Source organism: Aspergillus campestris, assembly GCF_002847485.1.
Source record: "Aspergillus campestris IBT 28561 chromosome Unknown P168scaffold_3, whole genome shotgun sequence".
Taxonomy (NCBI): Eukaryota; Fungi; Ascomycota; class Eurotiomycetes; order Eurotiales; family Aspergillaceae; genus Aspergillus; species Aspergillus campestris.
The window spans coordinates 708,263-731,907 of record NW_020194338.1 but is presented as its reverse complement, the minus strand read 5'-3'; the positions used below and the strand labels follow the sequence as shown (position 1 = coordinate 731,907).

The 23,645-nt window shown below is 53.3% G+C and overlaps 9 protein-coding genes across 9 annotated transcripts; 3 read left to right on the top strand and 6 right to left on the bottom strand.

Moving 5' to 3' along the window:
• Positions 1-3: 3 nt before the first annotated feature.
• Positions 4-1,679, top strand: P168DRAFT_288342 (putative serine/threonine-protein phosphatase). The gene is made up of 3 exons (XM_024836760.1): positions 4-551; positions 613-1,085; positions 1,169-1,679. The coding sequence occupies exons 1-3, from the start codon at positions 371-373 to the stop codon at positions 1,409-1,411; spliced, it is 897 nt and encodes a 298-aa protein (XP_024694981.1). The 5' UTR covers positions 4-370; the 3' UTR covers positions 1,412-1,679.
• An 81-nt stretch (positions 1,680-1,760) lies between these two features.
• P168DRAFT_288341 (LCCL domain-containing protein) lies at positions 1,761-3,801 on the bottom strand. Its single transcript, XM_024836759.1, has one exon. It carries the CDS (start codon positions 3,771-3,773, stop codon positions 1,839-1,841), a length of 1,935 nt encoding a protein of 644 aa, XP_024694980.1. The 5' UTR covers positions 3,774-3,801; the 3' UTR covers positions 1,761-1,838.
• Positions 3,802-4,287: 486 nt separating this feature from the next.
• P168DRAFT_279825 (MARVEL domain-containing protein) lies at positions 4,288-4,942 on the bottom strand (the record flags this gene model as incomplete). Its single annotated transcript, XM_024835820.1, has 4 exons — positions 4,288-4,344; positions 4,424-4,611; positions 4,668-4,827; positions 4,880-4,942. The coding sequence occupies 4 exons, from the start codon at positions 4,940-4,942 to the stop codon at positions 4,288-4,290; spliced, it is 468 nt and encodes a 155-aa protein (XP_024694979.1).
• Positions 4,943-6,354: 1,412 nt separating this feature from the next.
• On the bottom strand, positions 6,355-7,343 carry P168DRAFT_325257 (uncharacterized protein; the record flags this gene model as incomplete). The annotated part of the gene is made up of 2 exons (XM_024840977.1): positions 6,355-7,152; positions 7,214-7,343. The coding sequence occupies 2 exons, from the start codon at positions 7,341-7,343 to the stop codon at positions 6,467-6,469; spliced, it is 816 nt and encodes a 271-aa protein (XP_024694978.1). The 3' UTR covers positions 6,355-6,466.
• Positions 7,344-8,711: 1,368 nt separating this feature from the next.
• On the top strand, positions 8,712-9,034 carry P168DRAFT_316394 (AMP-binding enzyme domain protein; the record flags this gene model as incomplete). The annotated part of the gene is made up of 2 exons (XM_024840007.1): positions 8,712-8,951; positions 9,023-9,034. 2 exons carry the CDS (start codon positions 8,712-8,714, stop codon positions 9,032-9,034), a joined length of 252 nt encoding a protein of 83 aa, XP_024694977.1.
• On the bottom strand, positions 9,021-10,713 carry P168DRAFT_249132 (Nse4-domain-containing protein). Its single transcript, XM_024834159.1, has 3 exons — positions 10,229-10,713; positions 9,340-10,170; positions 9,021-9,269 (listed from the first exon to the last, which is right to left on the bottom strand). Exons 1-3 carry the CDS (start codon positions 10,536-10,538, stop codon positions 9,085-9,087), a joined length of 1,326 nt encoding a protein of 441 aa, XP_024694976.1. The 5' UTR covers positions 10,539-10,713; the 3' UTR covers positions 9,021-9,084.
• A 162-nt stretch (positions 10,714-10,875) lies between these two features.
• Positions 10,876-13,908, top strand: P168DRAFT_249130 (phosphatidylinositol 3-kinase VPS34). The gene is made up of 2 exons (XM_024834158.1): positions 10,876-10,965; positions 11,015-13,908. Exons 1-2 carry the CDS (start codon positions 10,907-10,909, stop codon positions 13,650-13,652), a joined length of 2,697 nt encoding a protein of 898 aa, XP_024694975.1. The 5' UTR covers positions 10,876-10,906; the 3' UTR covers positions 13,653-13,908.
• Positions 13,909-14,073: 165 nt separating this feature from the next.
• P168DRAFT_316391 (HCO3 transporter family protein) lies at positions 14,074-16,328 on the bottom strand (the record flags this gene model as incomplete). Its single annotated transcript, XM_024840006.1, has 4 exons — positions 14,074-14,637; positions 14,734-15,660; positions 15,721-15,814; positions 15,871-16,328. 4 exons carry the CDS (start codon positions 16,326-16,328, stop codon positions 14,074-14,076), a joined length of 2,043 nt encoding a protein of 680 aa, XP_024694974.1.
• Positions 16,329-16,979: 651 nt separating this feature from the next.
• P168DRAFT_279820 (pre-mRNA-splicing factor ISY1) lies at positions 16,980-17,862 on the bottom strand (the record flags this gene model as incomplete). Its single annotated transcript, XM_024835819.1, has 2 exons — positions 16,980-17,732; positions 17,860-17,862. The coding sequence occupies 2 exons, from the start codon at positions 17,860-17,862 to the stop codon at positions 16,980-16,982; spliced, it is 756 nt and encodes a 251-aa protein (XP_024694973.1).
• Between the last annotated feature and the right edge of the window lie 5,783 nt (positions 17,863-23,645).

Below are 23,645 nucleotides of genomic sequence, written 5' to 3'. Positions count from 1 at the left end.
GAACCACCGCGGTGACCGTTCTCAGAAAAACAAACGCATCACAAGCTCTATATATATCTAGGGATAGAGCGCCGTCTACTGACACCGGTCATCTACCAAATTCGCGGCTCTACCGTCCACTCCAAGACCAGCGGGAGCGTGTGTCTAACTTCGTTTCTCCACCGAGCTCTACACCACATACAACCAGAGTTTGGGCTTCGAATCCACCTACGCTAGTAGATATCTACATTGATCGAGAAGTGGAGCACGCCACCCTATGGTACCGCAGTTGTGGCGCCACCCAACAGTGTACCTGATCGTTATACTCGCCTACCTAATAGGACGGAAACTCGTGCTCTCGCCGTGGCTGCATCCACTACCCAATATCAACATGGGCCCCGACGCGGAGAACACACCCGATGAGGGTAGCGTACAGTCTGCACTCAGCAACCTCATACTCATGAAAACATTGGATCCGGCACTGTTACCGCAGGGCGACATCTCCGCAGCCGAAACCAGCAGCTCGCGACGGTTGGTGTTCGTAGGTGACGTGCATGGGTGTCGGGATGAGCGTGCGTTCTACCCTCATCCCATTCTACGAAACGGGAAATCCTAACACAGCCAAATACACAGTGGAGCAACTTTTGCAAAAAGTATCCTTCGACCCCAACAACGACCACCTCATCCTCACAGGCGACCTCATCAACAAAGGACCCGACAGTCTCGGCGCAGTCGACCTTGCCCGGAGATACTCAGCCTCCTGTGTGCGGGGGAACCATGAAGACCGCATTCTGCGACTACGGCGCAAGTTATTCTCTCCGAGCGGCGCAGTCGACGAAGAAAAAGAAGACAAGCACGACGCACGCGATCGCCCGCTCGCGCTGGCTCTCAGCGACGACCAGGCGCAGTGGCTGGAGGCGTGTCCGGTGATCTTGAAAATTGGTTGTGTCCCCGGCATGGGCCAAGTGGCTGTTGTGCATGGGGGCGTCGTGCCCGGGGTGGAACTGGAGAAGCAAGACCCGGAGAGCGTGATGACTATGTTGACTATTGACTCTAAGACGGGGGAGCCGAGTTCGAAGAGAGGGGCGGGGGATAAGTGGGCTAAGGTATCTTTTCTTTCCTTTGTCCTACTAGAGTGATTGCCATCGCTATGAGTGTAATTTCTACGGCCCCGCTAATGAAAGACAAGGTCTATAACAAACACCAATCCGCCATGCTCAACAAATCCAAACCCAAGGAGAAAGTAGAGGGAGATATAACGACCATCATCTACGGCCACGACTCGAAGAATTCCCTCTCGCTGAAACAGTACACCAAGGGTCTAGACAGCGGGTGCGTCAAGGGCGGACAGCTGACGGCTCTGATCGTTGGGGCTGGTGGACAGCAGGAGATCGTGCAGGTGGAGTGTGATGGGTACGAGGGGAAGAAGTGAAGGAGTTTTGGGCTTTGGGTGGCTTTGTTCAGTAGTTGTTACTTTTGTGTTTGATAGCGGTTTTCTTTGATACATACAACTGGTGGTGTTGCGTTACTTGTGTATACCGTGCATGGATAGAACATTGGATAGATTGGACTTCACGATATTGTTGGGGGATCTAACGTAGCTCTTGGGTGGCTATGCTTTCTTGTTAATGAAGAATACATCGTATCTATGACCCGCCGGAGAGATATCATACTGGTCAGATGGTTATATTGGGGGCTTCGTATCCCTACTGCACTGCCAATACTACTACACTACCCTATAGCATAAACAAGTCCAACACTTGATACCGCGCAAAGTTTAAATATACAACGAGCGACGTATCCAATCGCCCTCTAATCAATATATACACACGTTGATACTCAGCCTATCAACAAAACATTTAAACCACTACCGGAGCAGAGCGGTTCCAACCGCCCTGAACATCCCACGTCACAGGCTTGGTGAAATCCTGATACCAGACGCCGCCCAGCGCATTGAGCTGGATATAGCCGAAGCGGAAGAATTCCGGGTCGCCGTCCCTGCGGCGCGTCCAGTTGAAGTCCGCGATGTGGCCATCGTCGGCCTTGAGTTGGTGGAAGCGCTCGACGTCGTTGACGAGGATGCTGATTCCGTCGGCCTCCGGGGCCATATCGGGGAAGGAGAACGAGATGTTGTGGGCGGATTGGATGACTGGGGGTGTGATGTGCGGCTGGATGCCGCCGAGCTGGCCGCCGTCGAGGAGGTGCCCTGGGGTCTGGAGGATGCTGTCGAAGCCCCAGCGGGCGATGCCGTTGATGAATAGGCCGACGAGGAGGCCTTGGTAGAGGAGGCAGGGGCGGGTTTGCATCGTGGTGCCGGGGAGGAAGAGCAGGCTGAGGATGTAGTGGTGGATGCGGAGGTTCATGTTGGGGACGGCGATGAGGGCGAGGACGCCGCCGACAAGCAGGCCGTAGAGGGCGAGCATGCGTGGCATGCGGCCCTCGTTGCGGAAGGCGAGCGCCTGTGTCAGAACGATGGTGACGAGGACGCCGATGATGATGAGGAGCGCGGGGACGGCTCCTGGCTGCTGCTCGATGTCGTGGGGCGTCAGGCGCGAGATGGGGATCTTGTCGAAGGTGTCCGTGTTGAGGGCGCCGACCCAGCAGGGCCCCAGCCACAGGACCGTCTTGTCCCAGTGGGCCTCGAGATCGGTGAGCGTGTACCGCACGCAGAAGTAGTACATGGCGAAGCCGACGAAGGCGCAGGGGAGGAGACGGCCGAGAGCGATTGAGACCACTTCATAGTAGTCTGGGGAGTAGGGCGGGTCGGAGGACAGGGCGACTTGGAAGTAGATGATGAAGTAGATGGACGAGTAGAAGGCGGCCGGAGATGTGATGAAGAGGGAAAGCACGGTTGTTACGACCAGCGTGAAGGTGAAGAGCGGCCAGCGGAGGTCGGTGCAGCGCTCCGCGGAGGCGTTCTCTGTGTCGAAGGTGAACGAGAGCGGGAAGTTAGAGGGGAAGTCGGTGCTCGGGACGCCGTTCTTGTCGACGGCGGGGAAGCCACTATGCTCGCCGGTGCGCTGAAGGACCCCGCATCCACCGCGCGCGTTGCTCACGATGCCAGCGTGCACCGCGGCCGGACAGATGGCCGAGTCCCCCCGGTAGACACCGTGGTCAGCGGGATCGCTACCTTCAGGGGCACCCCCAATGACGAGGCTCTTGTAGTTGATCTCCTGCGGGCCGATAAAATAAGGTTCGAGCACCATCGCCTCGGCGCAGCTGGCCGGACACCGGAACGCGAACGCGCTCTGTTCAAAGGGGCGGCAAGCGTCGCCGTCCAAACCACAGTTTGTGCCATTGGACCAGAGTCGCGCCTCGCAAGAGAGCTTGACTGGGCGTCCATACCCGGGAATCTCCTGACCGGCGACCGACTGGTGCAAGATGGAGAGAAAAGCGATGCTCCAGAGGAGCAGACAGGCCAGCAGCAGCGCCGCCTTGGCCTTAGTGGTGCGAAAATACCGGTCAATCAGACGTCCAGGGGCGGTTTGTCCCCTGCGAAACCATGCGGTGATGTGATATTTCTGCGGATTCGGGGGACCCTGCATCCACGCCCAGATGCCCGGCAGTGTACAAGAGAATCGCGCTGGCGGTTGCCCCCGGTCGAGCCCTGACGACGGATGCGGGACGCTGGCCGTGGGCAACAGTGGTTCATCGTCGGGGACCCGCGCGGAGTCGGCACTGGGACGGTTGTCCTCGGGGGCGAGGTTTTGTAGCGTATACTCCTGAGTGACGCGCGGAGTTTTTTCAACCGAAGCGCGCGCCCGGGAACTCGACCTTTTGCGCTTACCGACCATGATGGTTAGTCTCACAAGGGGATTCGAGAAGAGGGATTGACAGGAGACGGAGAGAGAGCGAGTCGAGATTCGGAGTCCGGAATGTCAGCTTAGTCATCGGTGATGGGCCCGTCCATTGCCTGATCGGGCAACCCTGCCTACACTCATTGTTTCTACTTCTACGGGGTATTGTGGGAAATGACATGGTTAAGGGGTCAATATACAGTATTAATCAAGTTATATCTAACACAACGAGCGAATACGACATGAGTCGTCAACACGCCGACTGGGTATCCGTATTAGTAGTAAGAGAATCATCACGTCGTTTGCCGTGTCAACACCCATGTCCTGGTAATGCGATGAAGCGGATACCACGAAAGGAGCCGCTCCTGTGGCGTCAGGGTGTGGCGTCAGGGTGCAAGACCCGAAATTATTAAGTTGGAACAATGAGCGTGGGGTTTTGGGTGGTTGCGGATGGTCTTGCAAGAAGGTCTAGCAAGCACCGTCGCCGATGTCGACCGGTCTAGGGACCGATTCAAACGGCGGAGCGGAGACCACTGGAACGACGGGAGCGGAAGGTAAACCAAATGCCCTGGTGAGTGTGAGTATATCTCGGCGAATAGATAGGTGGATAGGTAGATGGGAGGATGTGCGGATGGAGAAGAACATACCACAATGCCAGACACCATCCATACGCAGGCGGAAATGAAACTGAAGGCCTCGGCGGCTTTCCAGCGACCGCAAGAATCGCCATGGGTGATGCCTCCCCAGTGCCAGATACTTCCACAGCTGAACCTGTGGATGGCATCGACGAGGATACCAAAAGCGGCGAACCAGGCGCACGAGATGATAACGTCGACTAGATCGATCGCATGAGCAAGCTGTCCATGGACATTGGAAGGGTGTGCAACATACAAGGCCAGGAGAAGAAACCGAAAGAGCAAGGAATCAGCCAGAGAAAACCAAGGATGATCGATACGGCAGCGACCACCTCGGTGTAGATCCACCGAGCCTGGGGCCACGCTTCCAGTTTGTCGAAAGAGTTAAGATAGTAGCCGATGATACCAGCCACGATCTACTGCACGTTAGTGGATGATGGGGCTATCCGGCAGGTGTCTAGTACTTACCGCGCCGCAGATAATTTCCACCGCGCGCAAGGCGATCGACAGGATACGGGAGAGCACAGGCATGGTGAGGTTGGACTCTCGACGGAAGGTGAATCAGACAAGTATAGTGGGAGTGTAGTGGTGGTGGTGTTGGTGGTGTTGGTGGTGTTGTTGGTGTTGGTAGTAGTCGTGGTATTGACAAAGCAAATAGCTTCAAAAATTGCCGAAGGGAAGCAGGAGAGAAAAAACAAACAAACAATGACCCGAGAAAAGCGGGAAGTGGACTACTTCTTAAGTCCACGACAAGCTTCCCAAGATCTGCTGCACTTACTCGATTTTTTCCTTGTTTTATTCCATCATGACACTGTCCAGGTCCACACGATTGGCCCACGGGGTCTGCCCAACGCCTGGGCGTGAAGTTTGAACTCTGGCCGATCCCGCCTAGGTAACGATTGACAGCGATCGCTGAGCGTCACACGTCGGAGGCGCATTCGCTGGCATAGCTGGCATTGGCGGTGTCTGTGGTCCAGACTTCCTTACTTTCTCCCAAGTGGCTTAGCCTGTGCGAACGATTTCGTCCCATCTTTCGACTTTGACCATCTCGTGTCGTGTCGACCGGCCAAGGACGTCAGCAGCTGGCGACTAGCTGAGGATCCCCCTGGTCTCAATTTTCAAGCCAGTGACGATCGGCGATATCTTTCCCCACCGGGATCCAACTCACTAGGCAGGATGGGGAACAGGTAGCTCAATAGTGGCAGCCAAGAAATTCGCTGCTGCTTGCCTTGTTGGTGCATGATCAGCGGTTGGACATTCAATGTGAACGGAGTCTGCAATGAATCATACGAGAGGCAAACACAGCCCCGAGAAAGGGACAGGACACTCTTGCATGTCCATTACATGCATCTAGAGAATATCATTCTAATCGAGCCAGGATATTCGGATGTTTTTGCGCAAGGAATCGCTGTATCAAGGTATGTCGTTCGATATAATGACGTCATCGGATACGGATCAGCTGACAAGTCCGATCAGCCCTAAATGGTAATGCCTGATGCTGCATCGAGATTGTAATTCATATGGTCTTAACTATAGTTTGTATTTTATGGGTGACTGGATTTACTGTCGCTCTACAGAGTGTATACTATCTCTCAATTTTATGACTATCATTACCATCCGCCAACGAACGCTGTCTCCGTCCGCAAGGTCTATATCATCGATAGGTACAACGACACAGGAAAGAGAGAAGGAAAGAAAAGAAAATGAAATTGAGATCAAATGAACCTCCTCCGCCGATCTATATAGATATACCTCGTTACAAGCGCTATACTAAGCTTCCATGATCCAATCCCCAATTCGGATGGATTGGCTTGCGGCTTGTTGATCCTGCAGGGGAGCTGTGTTCAATGGCATTGATCGAGGCTGTAGTTTACTAGGTATGTTGAGAACAGATGAGCTGTCAGGCCTGGCTGATTATCAATCTCGCATTGAAGATAGCAGACGTTGACCTGTTGTTCCTCCCCTGGATCCTACTTTGGGTACCAAAGGTCATGGTATCTTTTCCATCCACTGATTATTTCATAAATAACATGTACAATACATAAAGAACAGAATCTACTTCAAACTCAGATTCCCAGACAAAAACCCATCCATTACAGATCGAAAAACCCCTTTTGCCCCATTCCCCACCACGTCCCCATGGCACGGAATCAGCCGATTGAACTCCCACCCATCAATGCGCCTCATCGACTCGGCAAACGCCTTTGTATCCGCCGACAGTAGATACCACACAAACATCCTCTGCCACGACGCCGACGGCTCCGTCGACAAAAACGGGATCACCATCTTCGTCAAGATCCCACCCGTGGGGCTCTGACTCGCGCGACTGTACTGCTCGCGCGCTGGCAGATTGAAGAGCAGATCCCCTTCAATCAGCGTACGCGACGGCCGGTGCAGAAACACCAGCTCCCGCGACCGGTGCGCATGCACGTATTCCGTGGCGAAGTCAGCGTCAAACTCAGGTGTGACGCTGCGCCGGCCCGGCGTGAAGATGTGCTCAAAGGGTGACGCTGGATCGTCCCGATACACGTGGGTCGCCTGCCGCTTCTCCCAGAGACCCTCGGGGGCAATCACCTGCGCATCTGGATACGCTGCTTTCCAGGTGGAGATGTGGATGTGGTGCTCCATGTCCAGGGCGGCGATATAGCCTACGCGCCCGCCGAGGGTGGTGACCGCTTCGCGAACTTCGGGGGTGAGGCTGACGGGGGAGAAGACGGCTACGGCACCGGATGACATTTTAACTGTGGTGTTTGTGTGAGCTTGTTTCTTTTCTCTTTCTTGCAGATGGAAAGGCTGTAGTACCTAATGTGCCGCGACTGCCGAATCGAAGGTGTCCAAATCGCGCAAAGGGTAAGCTCATGGTGATCACGTCCGAAGTGACATTCCGGATCACCATCAACTCGGATGGATTATGAGGGACGAGAGGGCCCATTTTGTCGGATGGCGCTGAGTCGTATGCTTTCTGAGATGGCGTATCGTGCCGTAGTAATCAGGAAGACTGGTTCAAACCGGTACCTATATCAGTAGGAGTATATGCGGATGGTTGCTCAGATTATGATCACTTCGAGCAGATTGTAGCCACATATCCGTAATCTCGCGCTATTCGGTGAGATTATAAATGATGATGGTGTCTAGGAGATTGCGATCAATGAAGGACAGGTTGAAATCCGGATAGGGCGATCTAGACTAATGACGTCATATATCTGTCTATGAGCAAAAGGCGGTACGGAGCTGAGGAAGTACTGCCAGCAGACCGAGCGGTGTAGCATGTCTTCTTTGGCTAAATGGATTGTCAGACATCACCAGTCCAACTCCTGCACTCTTCATCGAGGCTCTACATTTGGACCGTGGATGGCACATTAAACACACAAAAATGCATTCATTACTGTACCATATTCTATTATCCAGCTGATTATTTCTAGCGGCACTCTTGATCCAGGTCACTCCTGGGGCCCTAGAAAAATGCCCTAGAGTTCTACCGGGCTCTGTCTCTACTAGAGTAACTCACAAAGAGCTTCCAACCGGCCACAGAGATTATATGGATGTATTGTTGGAATAAATGTCTAATTTCCAAGTGAATAGATATCAATAGTAAGAGACTCATCTATTGTCACGGTATTTGACTGCTAGTATCTTGTCTCCATGTCTGCTGAATATACATAGTATCTCAAGATTCAAGAACTAAGTATACTAGTATGAATAGCACTACACATACCAACAATCTATCACTGTGAAATAATCAAGTTACTGAAGCTTTATAGACTCTGGAGTATTCTCTGCTTAGGGTGATTGAGCGTGTTTGAGTTCATTTCAATACAATTTAGCTTCTCTATCCTTGAGATACAATCTCATTTGAACCTAATTTACTTCCACACGGCAAAAATGATCAATTGAATGCTTCAAAAACTCTTGCTTATACCTTTCCCATAGAACTAACATGCTTAGTGCGAAGAGTAACTGGTGGCCTAGTCATTTCCAGTCTACTTACAAGATTATCACCATTCCAGGCTTCATATCATATTATTCACTGGTCACTAGAAGTAAGAAGCCAAGCTGACACGGAATGCCAGTATTCACACAACGGTTACTCAGGTAGACTCAAGATCTCTTCATATAGCACTATCTAAGACTTAATCTCTTCTAAAATATGACAGTGTCTCTTTTTGGTCCCAGCTTTATATTAATTTGTCTCACAGAGTTAGCCACATTACTATCTAAGTCTCAGTATTATTTTTTCACATCTATGGTACTTTGACTGCAAGTACGCTACTCAGCAATCTACAGCTCTCTGATCTTCAGCATGATCTTCGAATCCAAGTATCCCCTCCCCGAGGTCCCGGAGACCGATGTATTCAACTACATCTTTCACCACGGTCGAAGACCCTACCCCTGTAGTCGGGTCCTCTACTGCGTCGACCGGACAGGAGAGACACTCACTTTAGCCCAGCTGGAGGAGAAGAGCCGTCGCTTTGCAGACGCAATCCGCTCCGAGTACGGCATCATGCCGAAAGACGTGGTGGGTATCCTAGCCCAGGACAAGGTACCCGTCTCCATGGCACTAGGTTTTGACAGCGACAGAGGTAAAGAAACCATATTTATTTTGAATCATAGAGTAAGTCGTAGAGAGAATCATTTAGGGTATCACACATTACAGCACAACGGAATGAGCACATCTAACCATACCATCCCCGCCCCGACTTCGCCGCCTCCTCCTCTTGGCGATGTGGAATTATACACTCCTTGATATCATACGCATCGATCAAGTCCTGCCAGGTGTCAAAGTCTAAGCAAAACACCGACTGGTGTTTCTGAATTCCCATCCTCTGGGCTTCACTGGGAGCGTAGGGTTTTGCCGCATCTATAATTCCGTCAGTATCTGTGCAACGAAAAGGAATTGCAGCACTCATGAGCATTAAAGACAAACTCACGCAATGTGGGCAGTGCACGGCTATCCGCTGCAATACCAACCGTGCCATCCCGGACCAGAAAGCTAACATAGAACAGATTCTCCACGGTCTGTCCGAACGATTTCGGGTTGATGCAGAAGTTGAAGAGCGGTACCCCGCCATCATCTGCGACGTTATGCTTGGCCATGAACTCTTGCACCACTTCGTCCGGCGGGACTTCCGCCAGCTGCGACAAATGCCCTTCCACATCATCTTGGCCCTGTTTTTGCGTGGTCGCCAGCAGTTTGTTGATATCGGCGCACATGGTCGTCAGATTCGTACTCTTCTGCCCATCTAGATCTTCTTCCTGGAGCTCCTGTGGACGGACAGCCTGCGACGGGTCGATGCGCTCGCGTGCTCGTCGCTGCGCAACCTGCCGGGTGCGCTTCTGGACCGATAGCGGGCCCAGGAGGAAGCCGGAGACCGCCGGGCGGGCATTATGACGGAAGCAGGCTGCTCGGCCCAGCCAGTCCCAGTTCATCGCGTCCCCCTGATCGTCATCGCTGTCGTTCGGATCACCCTGGGTGCGTCCTCCGCGTCGACGCTGCGTGCTCGGGGCGGCCTGGTCTGCCGGGCCCTGGCGCATGAACGCGATGCATTTGGACACGAACTCATCGACGTCGATCCCGGTAGCAGTATCCCCCAGGACGAGTTGTGCGGTCTTCTTGTACGATAGATCGGCGGCGCTGACCAAGAGACGGGAGTCGATCGTGGCGTCGGAGGTCTGCTTGACATTTTGGAAGAAAACGTTCGCCTTTTCAATAGTATTTTTGATACCGTGGTTCCCCGCTTGCATGTACTCCGTTTTGGAATCTGGACCCATGTTAATTATGATCCCAAGAAAACACTTCCCACGTAGTCTGAACTTTACCCTGAAGATCCCGCGCGAGGTCCCGGAGCCCCTTTCGAATCTGCCGTCGCTCTTTCTCATCCTGATCCGGATCATAGTACTGCTTGTCTCGATTATACTGGGATGGTTGGGCCTGCGACTGGCTGCCCGCCGCATTGGAAGTCCGGCTTGCCAACCGGGCGCGTTTTGGATTCGAAGGATGAGCCATCGTCTGTGTTTGATCTCTCTTCCGGTTGCGACTGAGGGACTGACGATTCTCTTTATCGGATTGTGGTTCTGGTGACAAGGATGACGGTGTCGTCGAATGGTTGGGAAGGGAAATGCGAGCCATGCCGAGTGCCAAACGGAGGGGCAAACGTGATGGGGGCGCGTCAATGGTACAAAGACCAGGCTCAAAGAAACCCAAAAGAGGGACAGGGGCGCACAAAGCCAGAAGAACCCCAGGATCCAATGCAGTCAAAGACTTCAGAAGAACAAAGAACAAAACAAGCCGCAGCACAGCAACGAGTGATTGAGCGCATCAATGAATGAAATTGAATCAACGAAATGACCGAACCGCGACGCGATGGCAGCACGTGACGTCAGCTGACCCCGCGTTATCTGGTCTTATCGTCACTTGATCTCCAACTTCATGATTCGTTTCCCTCGATGTCATTTGAAGCTTCAACCAACATGCGCTGAAACAGCCTGTTCTTCCTCATGGAGGCCTTTACTTTTGCGCTTTCCACTCAGGTGGACTTTCCGATTCATGTTCGAATGTATGTATCCTCCCATAGATCTCCCGCACGCCATCCGTTGACCCAACAGTGGTTCCCTGGAAGGAAAGCAGAAACAGATCCCTTTCTCGGTGCTCTTGAAACGACCCGATCTGCGACACATCGGCTCCGTGCAGGACCCGACATCGGATTTATTTGTGACAGCGCAGCTATGGTCAGACTCCAAGCCCTTGGGGGTGCCTGTACAGACCGCCTTCAAGACCTTTAAGACGGCGAGGTCCTGGAATGAGTGGCTGCAGATGCCAATGTCCCTTGAAGATGCGCCGTTGCAGTGTCAGCTTGCCATCACCGTATGGGATCTATCGCCGTTGGGCAGCGAGGGGGCGCGGGGTCATTATGCTCCATTTGGCGGAACGACCATCTCGCTATTCGATGAGGATGGAAAGCTAAAGATGGGTCGGCAGAAATGCAAGATCTACCGGCACAAAGCTGCGGACGGTTTCTCTTCCACAACCACCCCGTCGAGTCTACCCCCCAAGCGTCGCAAGACCGCCGGCTCCGATCCACTGGCACCTTCGCCGGAGGAACTGGAATTGGAACGAGTTGAGGTCCTGATCAAGAAGCATGAGATGGGCGAGATTCCCCGGATCGACTGGATGGATCAGATGGTCTTTCGCCAGCTGGAGAGGCTGAAGATAAACGCCGACGAAGCCGCAAGAAAACGGGCGATTCTCCTGCAGGCTAGAAAACACAAGCCGGCCGGGGAGCCGGCATCCGCGGAGGACGATTCGGGGGAAGAGGAAGTTGATTACGAAAACTTTACCCTTCATGTCGAGTTTCCTCGATTCGACCACCCGATCGTCTGGTCCGATCATGAGTACCCACCGCCCCCAATCTCAACTTACACCCAAAGCGCGCCCGGAAACGCCAACGCAACCCTGAAGCCACTCCCAGAGGTCCGCTTTGGTCCAGACATAGAGGGAGCAGAGGGTGTGATTCGAATATACGATCCGGAGATGGGCCAAACTGGCAATCCATGCGAGGATAAACATCGCAGACTCATCCGCAGCCATCGCACGGGCATCATGGACCGGGACCTCAAACCAAATCCCAAGATCCGTGATGAACTCAACCACATTGTATCCTACGAGCCAACGCAAGACCTGACCGCAGAAGAGAAGGACCTGGTTTGGAGATTCCGCTATTACCTGACGCGTGAGAAAAGGGCTCTCACCAAATTCGTCAAGTCCGTCAATTGGCGGGACGCGGGCGAATCCCTGCAGGCAGTTGAGATCCTTCCCAAATGGACCGAGATTGACGTCGACGATGCTTTGGAGCTCCTTGGGCCGACGTTCGATAACCCGGCGGTCCGCACTTACGCCGTCGAACGGCTAAGGAAGGCAGATGACGATGAACTCCTTCTCTATCTCCTACAGCTCGTTCAGGCGCTCAAGTACGAGGACAGTCCCAACGCCGACGCCGAAGATGTGGCACACGATTCTTCACTGGCCAACTTCCTCATCACCCGGGCGGCGAACAACCTCCAGCTGGGCAGCTACTTACATTGGTACCTCATGGTCGAATGCGATGACGCGGGCCCGGGATCCGCACAGCGCCGGCTGTTTGCCCAAGTGGAGTACTACTTCATGGTCGAGATGGAGAAACTCAACCCGGAAAACCGGAAGACCTTACTACGCCAAGGGGAAATGGTGGCAGTCCTGTCCAGGATCGCCAAAGATCTCCGCTTTTCGCGAGATAGCCGGCCGCTCAAGATCGAAAAGCTGAAGAAGTTCCTGAAAGACCCGAAAAATGAAATCGTTCACATCGACCCACCCCTACCACTCCCGTTAGACCCGGAGGTGATGGTCACAGGCTGCTACCCGGACGAGTCCAACGTCTTCAAATCCACGCTATCCCCTCTTCTCCTCACCTTCAAGACCTCCGACGGCAACAAGTACCCGATCCTCTTCAAGGTCGGCGACGACCTGCGCCAGGACCAGCTTGTGGTCCAGATCATCATCCTAATGGATCGCCTGCTACAGAACGAAAACCTCGACCTCAAACTCACCCCCTATCGAATCCTCGCCACAAACGCCACCGCAGGCGCGGTCCAGTTCATCCCCTCGACGTCTCTCTCCGCCGTCTCCGCCAAGTACAAATCCGTCCTCGCCTACCTCCAAGCCAACAACCCCGACGACAGCGAACCTATGGGCGTCCGCAAAGAAACAATGGACACATACATCAAGTCCTGCGCCGGCTACTGCGTAATCACGTACCTCCTCGGCGTCGGTGACCGCCACCTCGAGAACCTGCTCATCGCACCCGACGGACACTTCTTCCACGCCGACTTCGGCTTCATCCTCGGCCGTGATCCGAAGCCTTTCGCGCCCATGATGAAACTCTGCAAGGAAATGGTCGAGGGCATGGGCGGAACCGCCTCTCCGCTGTACCTCCAGTTTAAGCAGTACTGCTTCACGGCGTACATCACGCTGCGCAAGTCCGCCAACCTCATCCTCAACCTGTTCAGCCTGATGGTCGACGCCAACATCCCGGACATCCGCGTCGAGCCTGACAAGGCCGTCTTCAAGGTCAAGGAGCGCTTCCACCTCGAGATGACCGAAGAAGAGGCTATCCGCCATTTTGAGCAGTTGATCGGGGACAGCGTCAATGCCATCTTCGGCGTGGTTATTGACCACCTGCACGAATTTGTGCAGAGATGGCGGGCTTAAATAACCCGGATTGATCGTCACATCCTGATATCTTAATATTACGAAATACGAATTTGTTAGCGGAATCTAAAAGGCGTCTTGCTCTGTATTCATTATGTTCTGGGAAATCTATTGGGGCGGATCTAGAGGCGGTCGGCGCAATTGAATCTTCGCCCGCACTGAAGGGATGGACAATATATATTCATTATATACCCCCGTCTTGCGTTACAATTAAGCATTAGTGCCACTAATTTAATAACCAACGAGATTAAATACCAGCGCGAGAAACACGCTCTCCGTTTTATTCGTTCTATCGTTCTATCCATCTATTCTTCTTTTCTGATCTCTGTATAGAGCACACCGTCCAGACCTAGCCCCCCCCCCCCCCCTTAACGACATGACAACACACGCCGAACCCCAACTAAAGTAACCAGATAAACTTCTACCGATCATCCATCGCCCTACCTAATTCCTCATCAGTCTGCGTCCGAAAATCAAGCTCCACCCACTCCTGGCCACTTCCCCGAGACGGACCACCAAAACTACTACTCCCCGCGGAAGAACGCAGATTACGCTCCGAGCCTGCAGGTAGTGGTTCCCCAGCGCGAGGAACATCGTGCACCCCCGAAGAAGCAGCGGGAGAAGGAGAAGAAGGCACCGTATCGCCCCATACTTCATCGCGCTTGGCTAGGGCGTCCTCGTCGTCTTCGGGTGTGCCCTCGCGGCAGGCCCAGGCGTCCACGAAACGGAGGACCTCGCGCGGCCACCACCGCTTCATGACTAGTAGGCGGAAGGGGACTAGAGCTATGATTATGATTGGGAAAGCGGGCGCGCCGCGCGTTAGGGTCACGATGAAAATGATGACTGTTGTTATTACTTGGAGGATGGTGTAGAGGTGGATAGGGAGGTAGGATGGTGGGTGGTTTGGTTTCTTGGAGAGGGTTGCTGGTAAGGGGGGAGTTCGGAGGGTGGTGTGAGGAGGTAGAAGGTTCGGTAGAGGATTGGGCTGGGACGTTAGTTAGTATGTTTATCGCGTTTGTTGCCTTTCTTTCTTTTGGGATGTGAAAGTCTGAATAAGGGCGGTTGTTGGGACCTACTTGACGGATAGGCTCTGCTCGCCCATAAACATGAACAGTCCAGCGAGGACACTGGTTGGAGTCAGGCCGAGGACAGTCATGAACGGCGGACTGACGAAGAGGAGGATCGCGCCTGCGTGAAGGAAGGCCGACCATCGCTGCTCGTAGACGCGCTTAACTTCGTGCGTCACGACCTTCTCTTCCCCGTCCACCGTTTCAGTGCGTTGTTCTTTTTCGGTATGCATCAGAGACTCCGAGTGTAAGGGTGCTTGGGGCAGGAGCCCGTTGGCGGGGGGGATCCCCAAGATCCCGCACAGCGCGGTCGTCGTGCCCAAGAGAACGATATCCCATGCAAACCCGCCGGGCTTGCGGGTTCCGTACCGGTCGATGGTGCAGATAATTGAGCTGACCTCGTGGTCAAAGAAGAACAAGACTGTGATGATGAGCCCTGGAATGATGGCAGCGAAGATCCACCCGACGGGCAGTTTCCAGAATTCAACAAAAAACTTGTCGCGGTCTGGAGACGTCGGTTTGAAGGAGGTGCTGACGGGGAGGTTCATCTTGTCTAGGTTCGCTAGTTCACCTGCGTGTGGCAGAGCTATAAATATAATGATTGATATGGCTGCCGCATACTCCGTGAGCGCCATTCGGATATACCGATGGAACAGCGGCCGCCAGCTCTCCGCGGTCGATAAGAAGATCGCTAGAAGCATCGTCCCGACGGCGCCTATGACTGCGTACAGGAACGCTGCGAATGAGAGGGAATCATGTGCTCTCTCGAGCTCTTGGATCGCCTTGTGGAAATATATTATGCTGTTAAGGAGAGAAAAGATCTCGGTAGCGAATGTCGTCACATAGCGCATAGTCCAGTCGTGGGCGTTGACGATGGCCAATATATAATGAAGCCAACCGGCATGGATAAGAGACCAGGCCATGAATGGCAAAAATGGAACCTGCCAGGGTTGTCAACCGAGCTGATCGTCGTGGTTCAACACAGATAAAGGGTTGTATACCATGAACACATCATCACACAGAGCATAGATGTTCTCTGCAAGGACCGAAAACGGTCCCGTCACGCCGAGTATATTCAATGGCTGGACCGAAAACCTATTGCACAGCATGAACATTGACGCCGAGACACTTTGTCGGTCAGTCAGACATACAGTGAGAAAATGACTCCACACAATCCGGTGCTGAAGACCACCTCAATCGTCCCCCAGCTCTTGCCGGTTAAGACATAGAGGTCGCTTGCGAAGGTGATTCCCGGTAGGAGGTTGGTAAAGAAGACATATACGGCGCTTGCGAAGATCAATTGGTTGAACACGGCCCAGTCGGACAGCCATCGCCGGCGTAAGTTGACGATGTCTTGTTTGACCAGGCGAAAAGGACGAAGAGGACCACCGGCTGCCACGGAGCCTCGCAATACACGCAATGCCTTCGGAGTGTGTTTGGAGGGTGTTATAATGGAGTGTGCATCGCTGTCTCCGTCCTCTGCGTGCATCGGCTCAATCCCTAGATTAGCGCCTTGTTTCGGGTCTTTGCGATTTCTTGCAGAGGACCGGTCCTGCAGGGAAGTAACAACCCGCGTCGAGCGGGGTCGAAAAGCCGATATAAGGGACATAATTCAAGGCATGGATCCACTGAAGGAGTGGGCTCGTCAAGGGAGAATCTGCAGAACGTTGGGAGGTAAAGTTAAACTGAGGGGCAACAGTCAAACTGCCGTAATCACCCTGCATGACGTAAAACGCCCAGCACAAACCGCATATATGCCTCACAACAACTCCATTGCCATATTCTGCCCATAATTATCGGAAGGAATGATAATCACTTCCTGTCGACGGTGATAGATGGACAGTTGGTTTGTGTGGCATGGCCCCTGCCCGGGTTGGATCCATCGATGACGTCTGATAATGAACAGTAAATAGTGGAAGGGGAAAATAAGTTGGAAAGATGCAGCACACGTCAGGTTTTGCGAGGCTAGAATAAAGCAGGAATGGTCTCCAAAACAGTAGAAAAGAAAATTAGAAAAAATGGTCGAGTCACGTTGGTATCATCAAGGGCTTTTGTGCTTTCCTTCAAATGCATAAGATACAAAACCGAGAAGCACGGGAAAAGGGCAGAGTGAACCATGAGAGGAATCGCAGTAAAAGACAAAACAGATCCAGAACGCCCGACAAGTGTGGCCGCATAAAGCGGAGAGAAAAGACGAAAGGAAGCAAACAGACGCCTAGCACGCCAATCCATGGACGGACACATTATCACCGCTCATCTCTCAAGTGATCTTATCCAGCAGTCGTCTCCTCCGACGGTCCACCAGCTCTTCCTGCACCTCATCGAGAGTCGGCAGTCGCCATTCGGTCCCGTCCCCAGCATCGCCAGGCAACGGCTGCCACCCATCCTCAGCATCGTCGTCTGCCTGCGCGCGCAGACGTTCATTCGCCTCCTTCTCTTTCTGCTTCTCATACGCCAACAGCGTTCCATCCTCCTCATCCAGTCCATACCCAAAATAATTCGCATCGACCTTCCTCGTGGCGATCTCGCCCCCACGACCACGGTCCTCGCCCTCCTCCTCCGCCGGCCCGCGACCCCGTCGAGCAGCCGCCTCAAACATCTCCTTAACACCGGGTAACTCCCTCGCGCGTCCAAAATATCGATACCCCTTGCCGCCGCCGGGTATCTCGCGCCCTTCATCATCGTACACCCTCCCCGTGCCACGCATGTAGTTGGGCCCGCCCAGGTTCCGAATCTGCATCTCCCAGGCCCACTTCTCGCGCATCAGCTTGTTGATCTCGTCGTTCAGGTCGCGGATCTGGTAGTCGCTGAGACTGGACTCCTGGATGCGGGACACCTTGCGCGAGATCTCCTTCAGGACCTGGCCGCGCCATTTTTCGCAGTTCGGGATCGAGTCCACCGACGTGATGGCCTTGGGGCGGCGCGTGCGTCCGATGTCGATGATGCCGAGATCCGCGGCCTGCTGGGCCCGGAACCGGAACAGCATCGACTGCGCCTTTTCACTGTTTCGCGCCTGTCATTGTGGAAAGATTGTTGTTAGTTTACGGGTCTGGACTTCGGCGAGGGATATCTCTCGAATCCGGCGGGGTCGTCGGGGCATGCTGGAAGAGGCGGGGGATCTCGTAAAGAGGTCTACTTACCATGGTGACGAAGAGCGCGAAAAGAATTTCACCAGGAGATGGAGGAGATGGGGAAGCAGGAAGCAAGGGTCATGGGTCAACAACCAACTCCCAAGGCTGGTTGACGTGAAGCTCGGGTGGGTTCAAAAGTCGGCCGGTCCAAGCGAGCGTCAACCGGAGCCGCGCGGCTACAACCATGGCAGATTATATAATTATGTCACTGCATAACTGTATCGACAGCCCATTTTACGTCTGATATAAAAGCTAGAGAGAAAAGACCTGGACAAACCAGAGTGGCAGAATTACTATTATAATTCCTAACTTAAGCCAATATCTAACACGTAAACCGATTCCGCGAAAGTCACCATCAAAATGTATGGATAACTCGACAAACATCAATGCAGATCATGAAAGGCATCTCGAATGCGTATACACATAAAACAAAAAGAAAGGGGGCGAAATCAACGGCATCTTCCATCCATGCTCCGTAGTCATGTCCACTGCCCATTATATCGTACTCGTCGTAGGAGCCCTGACATTGAGGCACTCAGGTGTATATCAACAAGGTTGGTTTCAAGGCTCAGAAACCCCACAGGTCATGTTCTTCATAAAAGTAGTCTTCACAGGAAGCCTTTGGTGTTGCTGGGCATCCGCTGTAAATCTGCGGCGGGGAATGCACCGCTCCCCCTCCGGCTCCCGGTTTCACTGAAGTGGCTCCGACGTTCCATGCGGAGCCCTTTCCACCCTTCTAGCTCGCGCTCCAGTCGTAGCGATTTTTCTTTCTCCTCACGCAGCTCTCGTTCGGTCCGTCGGATTTGGATCATGGTGTCAGCTCCGCCGTGCTCCAGCTTTTCGATGTCCTGGAGCAGCCGCTCGATGCGGTCACGGGCCTTGTTGACGTCGTCTTCGAGCTGGGAATTCATTTTGTCGCGTCGGTCGATTTGAGACTGAAGGTCCTTCACAGTGCGGTCAACGTTGCGGGAAGATCGTTGCTCGGTGCTGTGCTTGGTTTCTTGGTCATCAAGAAGGTTTTCAAGCTGTGAATAGACATGTCAGTGTTCTTGTTCTCAATCATCCATATGCCCACTATTTATCATGGCTTACCTCCTTGATCCGCTTGTGCAGGAACCGGATATCCTGACTACCCGACGAGTAACTCTTGGTCTCCAAGTCGACGCATCTGAGCTGGGTCTCCTTCAACTGCTTCTCCAGGGAAGCCTTGTCTTTGAACAGCTGGGTAGTAGCCTCCCTTTCGGCTGTAACCTCCTTCTGCATCTCGATGGCGAGTGCCTCGGCGCGTCGCATTTTGTCAACAGCGGCAGAGGACAGATCCTCCTGGTGGGCGAGCTTGGATTTCAGCTCCAGCAGTGCGCGATCCATACTGGCGGCGTTACGCATGGAAGGGCTCTCTCCCTTGGCAAGGTCCTCGAGTCTTTCGCCAGCCTCGGTGAGTCGCGTCTCCAGCATCTTCTTCTCCTTGAACAGCATATCTCTTTCGGCCGTTACATCTTCGACCGAGGTTCTCAGGCTTCTCACTTGCGATAGAAGGTTCACAACTCGGCTCTGAGCTTCATTGTGAGCATTGGCTGCCTCGTCCCGAGACGTCGTGACATCATGAAGCATCATGTCCATGCGGGCCTTCTCCTTCGCCCACGTCGAGCTATTCAGGACTTCGTTGTCCCACTTGCTGCGGAGTTCATCGAGCTCTTCCCGCAGACGCGAGCTCTCCCCACGGACACTCAGTACCTTCTCGCGCTCCATCTCGAGCTCGTTATTGAGGGCCAGGAATTCCCTCTGGTACTTCTGCCTCGTCTGCTCCATCAAAGTCTCCTTGTCCTCGATGTCGATTGCGCGTTGGTTTCTGTAATCCTCGAGCTCGTTCTGGAGGCGTTGTTTGGACTGCAGCGCCGCTTGCAGTTCAGCACCTTGATCTTCCATCCTTGCTTCTAGAGACTGCGTCTGGCGTTCCAGATCCGCAACTAAAGAGTCCATCTCCTTGCGCTCGGACATGATCTGAGCGCATGTCTCCTCTACCTCCTGGGATTTCGACTTGGCGAATTGCTCCGCACGCTTAGCCTTGAGGACGGTGATCTCAGCCTGCTCAAGTTTGTTGAAGTACTCATCCGCACGAGTCTTGTACAAACTCAAGCTGGATGCAAGGTCGGCAGACTTGGAGGATTCTGCATCCAGGCGAATCTGCAGATCAGAGAACTCTTGGAGAAGTTGGCCTCGGCTGACGGAGTCTTGTTCCTTGGCCTCCCGGAGCTCTTCTGTTTCCGAGCGCGCATCTCGCAGATCGACCTCGAGAGATGCCTTGGCCCGTTTCAGTTTCTCAAACTGGCTCTTCGCTTCCGAGAATTCGGAAACAGCCTCGTTGTGGACCACGAGTAGCGATCGCCTGGCGTTCTCTTGGGAGTTGATGAGATCGTAGAGCTCTTCGTGGGATCTAGCCTGAACATCACGTAACGACAATTCTCCAGAATGAATGCTTCGCTCGAGCGCCGAGACCTTCTTGGCAGAGTCATCGAGCTGCTCGTGCAAACGACCATTCGCCCGCTCGAGGAGTTGCATGCGGCGAATAGATGGACTCTCGTCCTCCCAAGAGCCCCGATTCGGCGTTGATTGCTGCAATTGACTTTCAAGGTGCTTGTTCTGCATCTCAGCCATTTGCAACTTGTTTTGCAACTCTTCCATCTCGCCAGCCAAGTCCATGCGCCTCTGGTAGCCAACAGTATCTACCGTTCGATCAGAGCGGGCCGAGTCATTTGCCGTCTCATTGTAATTGAATCTTCGGCTAGGCGTTGTTGGAGTCCCGAACTTCTTGACCGCGCTATTCTCCGAATCCTTGCGCAGGTGAGTTGGTGTGCGGTTGCTTGCCACTTGATTATGGTCGATCTCCTCCAGCAGCGCACGTTTGGAAGAAGAGTAACGAGTATCAAGCTCCTTCATCTCGTCGCCGTGGCGCCGCCGCATTTCGCCAAGCTGGCCCTCTGCTCGGCTGTACTTCTCTTCGGTCACTTGCAGCTTACTTTGCAGTGTATCAACCAGTTGGGCCATATCCACCTTCTTGGTCAAGTCCGGTTTGATAGCCTCCCAAGAGTCATTGGACCGGTCAGAATCGGGTTCAACAACCTTGTGAAGAAGTATCAGTTGACGACGCAAGCCGTCGATTTCCTTGTTCGCCGTATCCACAGAGCCCTGCAGTTTTCTGGTGTTGGCCTGCGCTTGGTTGCGCAGTTGTCTCTCTGTTTCCAGGTTTCTATTCGCCTCTGCCAGCTGGATGCCAGCAGTAGAAGCGGCCTTTTCGGCATTGCGGCTAGCCTTGTGCTCTCTCGTGACCTCGTGATTCAAATCTTCGAGGGTCAACGATAGCTTCTCCTTTTGTTTTTCGAGTGACGTGATCGAGAGCTGGAGATCTCCCAGCTGGCGTCCAAGGTTTTTGTTGTCCTCTTCAAGTTTGGACTTCTCCTTCTGGAGCATCGTGACACGGTGGCGTTGGTTGTCGCTGGCCCTGGAGCTCGACCTGGCGATATCCAAATTCTTCTGTTGGATCTTTGTCATTAGAGACTTGTTGTCATTCTCAGAGGCAGTAAGTCTCCCTCTCAGGGTAACCAGCTCTCTCTCCATGCGCTCTTTCTGCTGGTCATGTCGAATCCGGAAGTTGTCAGACTCTGCGATGGCGTTTGTAAGCTCCTGGACTTTGGTCGTAAGACGGGACCTTTCTCGTTCAATCTCGTCCAACAAACCCGTCTTTTGCTCCAAATCCTTTCTGACACTCTCGAGACGCTGGTTAGATTGCTTCACCATGCTGCGCTCGATCTCAGCCTCGGCATTCACGCGAGCGTTCTCAACAGTAGTGAATCTATCGCGGAGTTTGACCAACTCGGCTTGGAGATCCCTGCGCGAATTCTCAGCAGCTTGACGGCCTTCGGTTGCGCGGCGGAGCGTGTCTTGTTGGATGTACATCTCCTTCTCGATGATAATTTTGGACTCGTTCAACGACGAGTACTTGTCACGTAACTCAGAAAGATTATGCTCCGCAAGCATCTGCACGTCGTCTCTGGATTGTCGCTCTCGGCTGAGATCTGCCTGTGCTTGGAACAGTTGGCTCTTCAGGTCGCGGACTTGGTGCTCGAGAAGTTTCCGACTCTCTCCGGCTTCGGCATCTTCAGAGAGCTTCTCCTCGAGTAATTTCTTCACGTCAGAGAGTTCGCGTTCCAACTGGGCTTTGCCGGACCTCATGGCATCAGCCTCGGCTTGGACCTCTCGCAAGCGTTTCTGCATATTGTCGTGACGAGTCGATAGAGAAGCTTTCTCTGATTCCAAATACTTCTTTTCGTCTTCGTGTCTCTTAAAGTCGTTGCGCAGAACAGCCATTTCGCTTTCCTTCCTCCTGAGCATCTCCTCGTATCCAGCAGATGTAGAGGAGATATCTGAGATCTGTTGGCGGATCCCACGGTTTTCCTCAACGAGCTCCTTAACCTGCTTCTTGGACTGATCGAGCTCTTTGGAGGTTTTGGCGAGTTTGATATCAAGGTCTTGGTCCGTCTTGAGCAGTTTGGATTCCAGATCCTGAAGTTTACGTTCCTTCAGGCTGAGGTGACTCTGGAGCATTTTCAATTCCTGGCCCAAATCTTTAATGCGTTCGTCTTTTTCGGAGGAAGAACTGTCGGCGTCTTTGATCCTGCGGTCAATGTCCTCGAGTTGGGATTGCGTCTGATTTTTGTCAGATTCGAGGCGCTGAATGATGTCGCCTGCTTGTTCAAGCTGCGTTATGCGATGCTCCAGTTCGTCATCCACCCGCTTCTTTGCCTCGATAAGCTCATCCAACTGGTCCTCAAGGTTCTCTTGATCCGCAATCGCCCCAGCCAGCTTCTCAGAAAGCTCGACCTCCCGGACTTGAAGCCGTTTGAAGATTTCTTCCTTGTCAAGGGCTAAGGCACGCTCACTTTCCAGGGTGTGCTGAATCTTTTGCATCTCCAACTCCGTTCGACGCCGTTCTTCGTCCAACTTCTGACGATCAGATACGTCTTGTCTCATTTTGACTTCGAGTTGCTGGATCTTTTCATCCCGTCTCTTGACCTCATTGGCGGTCCGTGTCTCTCCCAGTAGTGGCTTCATTCTGGAAAATAGCCGCCACCAAGGACTCGACCTCAACTCAGCAACCGCTCTGAAATTTTGCTGGATGATGCGGGTAGCTTCGGCTCGGTATAGGCGTTTGTTGGAGATCCGTCGCTGCACAAATCCTCGGGCAAGAGACTGGAAGCGAGTCATGATCGAGCGTATCAGTTGGTCGCGTTTCTCTTCCAGTTCTGCGAGTACTCCGGCCCGGAAGAACACCTTCGTTCGGCCAACCCTGTACCAGGTACTATCCAGGCCAAGTTGGTCAAGCATCGTTTTGGCAACGCTTTGTCCATCCATATAGCCTCTCGACATCTTTCGGCACAGGACCTCATATCGTTGGCGAAACTCGGCAAAGGAGAGGCGATTGGGGAACCCTGTACGGGCGATTCTGATGCCCTCCAGTACACCGTTGCATCGCAGTTGGTCTAGAACAAGGGGCGCATTCAACATCTTGGGGCGCTTTTTGTGGTTTGGTATAATGCAGCGAACGAAGTGAGGATGGGTGGAGTTTAATTGATTCATCAGGGTCGATAGCTGCTCCTTGTGCCTCTGCGCAACTGTCCTGAACAAGCCCTTCTTCACCCGGCTTTTAGGATAATCCCCCTCTTCGTCCATATCACCACAGTCTGAGAACAGGTTGGCAACATGCTGCTCGGACGAAGCTGCGAGAAGTCGGGAGATGT

Bases quoted from the DNA above. Each gene is read 5' to 3' on its own strand.
- P168DRAFT_288342 (XM_024836760.1), top strand. From the start codon at position 371: ATGGGCCCCGACGCGGAGAACACACCCGATGAGGGTAGCGTACAGTCT. The intron at 552-612 runs GTGCGTTCTACC...CCAAATACACAG, and splicing joins GCATGGGTGTCGGGATGAGC to TGGAGCAACTTTTGCAAAAA. The intron at 1,086-1,168 runs GTATCTTTTCTT...ATGAAAGACAAG, and splicing joins CGGGGGATAAGTGGGCTAAG to GTCTATAACAAACACCAATC.
- P168DRAFT_288341 (XM_024836759.1), bottom strand. From the start codon at position 3,773: ATGGTCGGTAAGCGCAAAAGGTCGAGTTCCCGGGCGCGCGCTTCGGTT.
- P168DRAFT_249132 (XM_024834159.1), bottom strand. From the start codon at position 10,538: ATGGCTCGCATTTCCCTTCCCAACCATTCGACGACACCGTCATCCTTG. The intron at 10,171-10,228 runs GTAAAGTTCAGA...ACATGGGTCCAG, and splicing joins CCTCGCGCGGGATCTTCAGG to ATTCCAAAACGGAGTACATG. The intron at 9,270-9,339 runs GTGAGTTTGTCT...ACGGAATTATAG, and splicing joins CCGTGCACTGCCCACATTGC to ATGCGGCAAAACCCTACGCT.
- P168DRAFT_249130 (XM_024834158.1), top strand. From the start codon at position 10,907: ATGGAGGCCTTTACTTTTGCGCTTTCCACTCAGGTGGACTTTCCGATT. The intron at 10,966-11,014 runs GTATGTATCCTC...TTGACCCAACAG, and splicing joins TTTCCGATTCATGTTCGAAT to TGGTTCCCTGGAAGGAAAGC.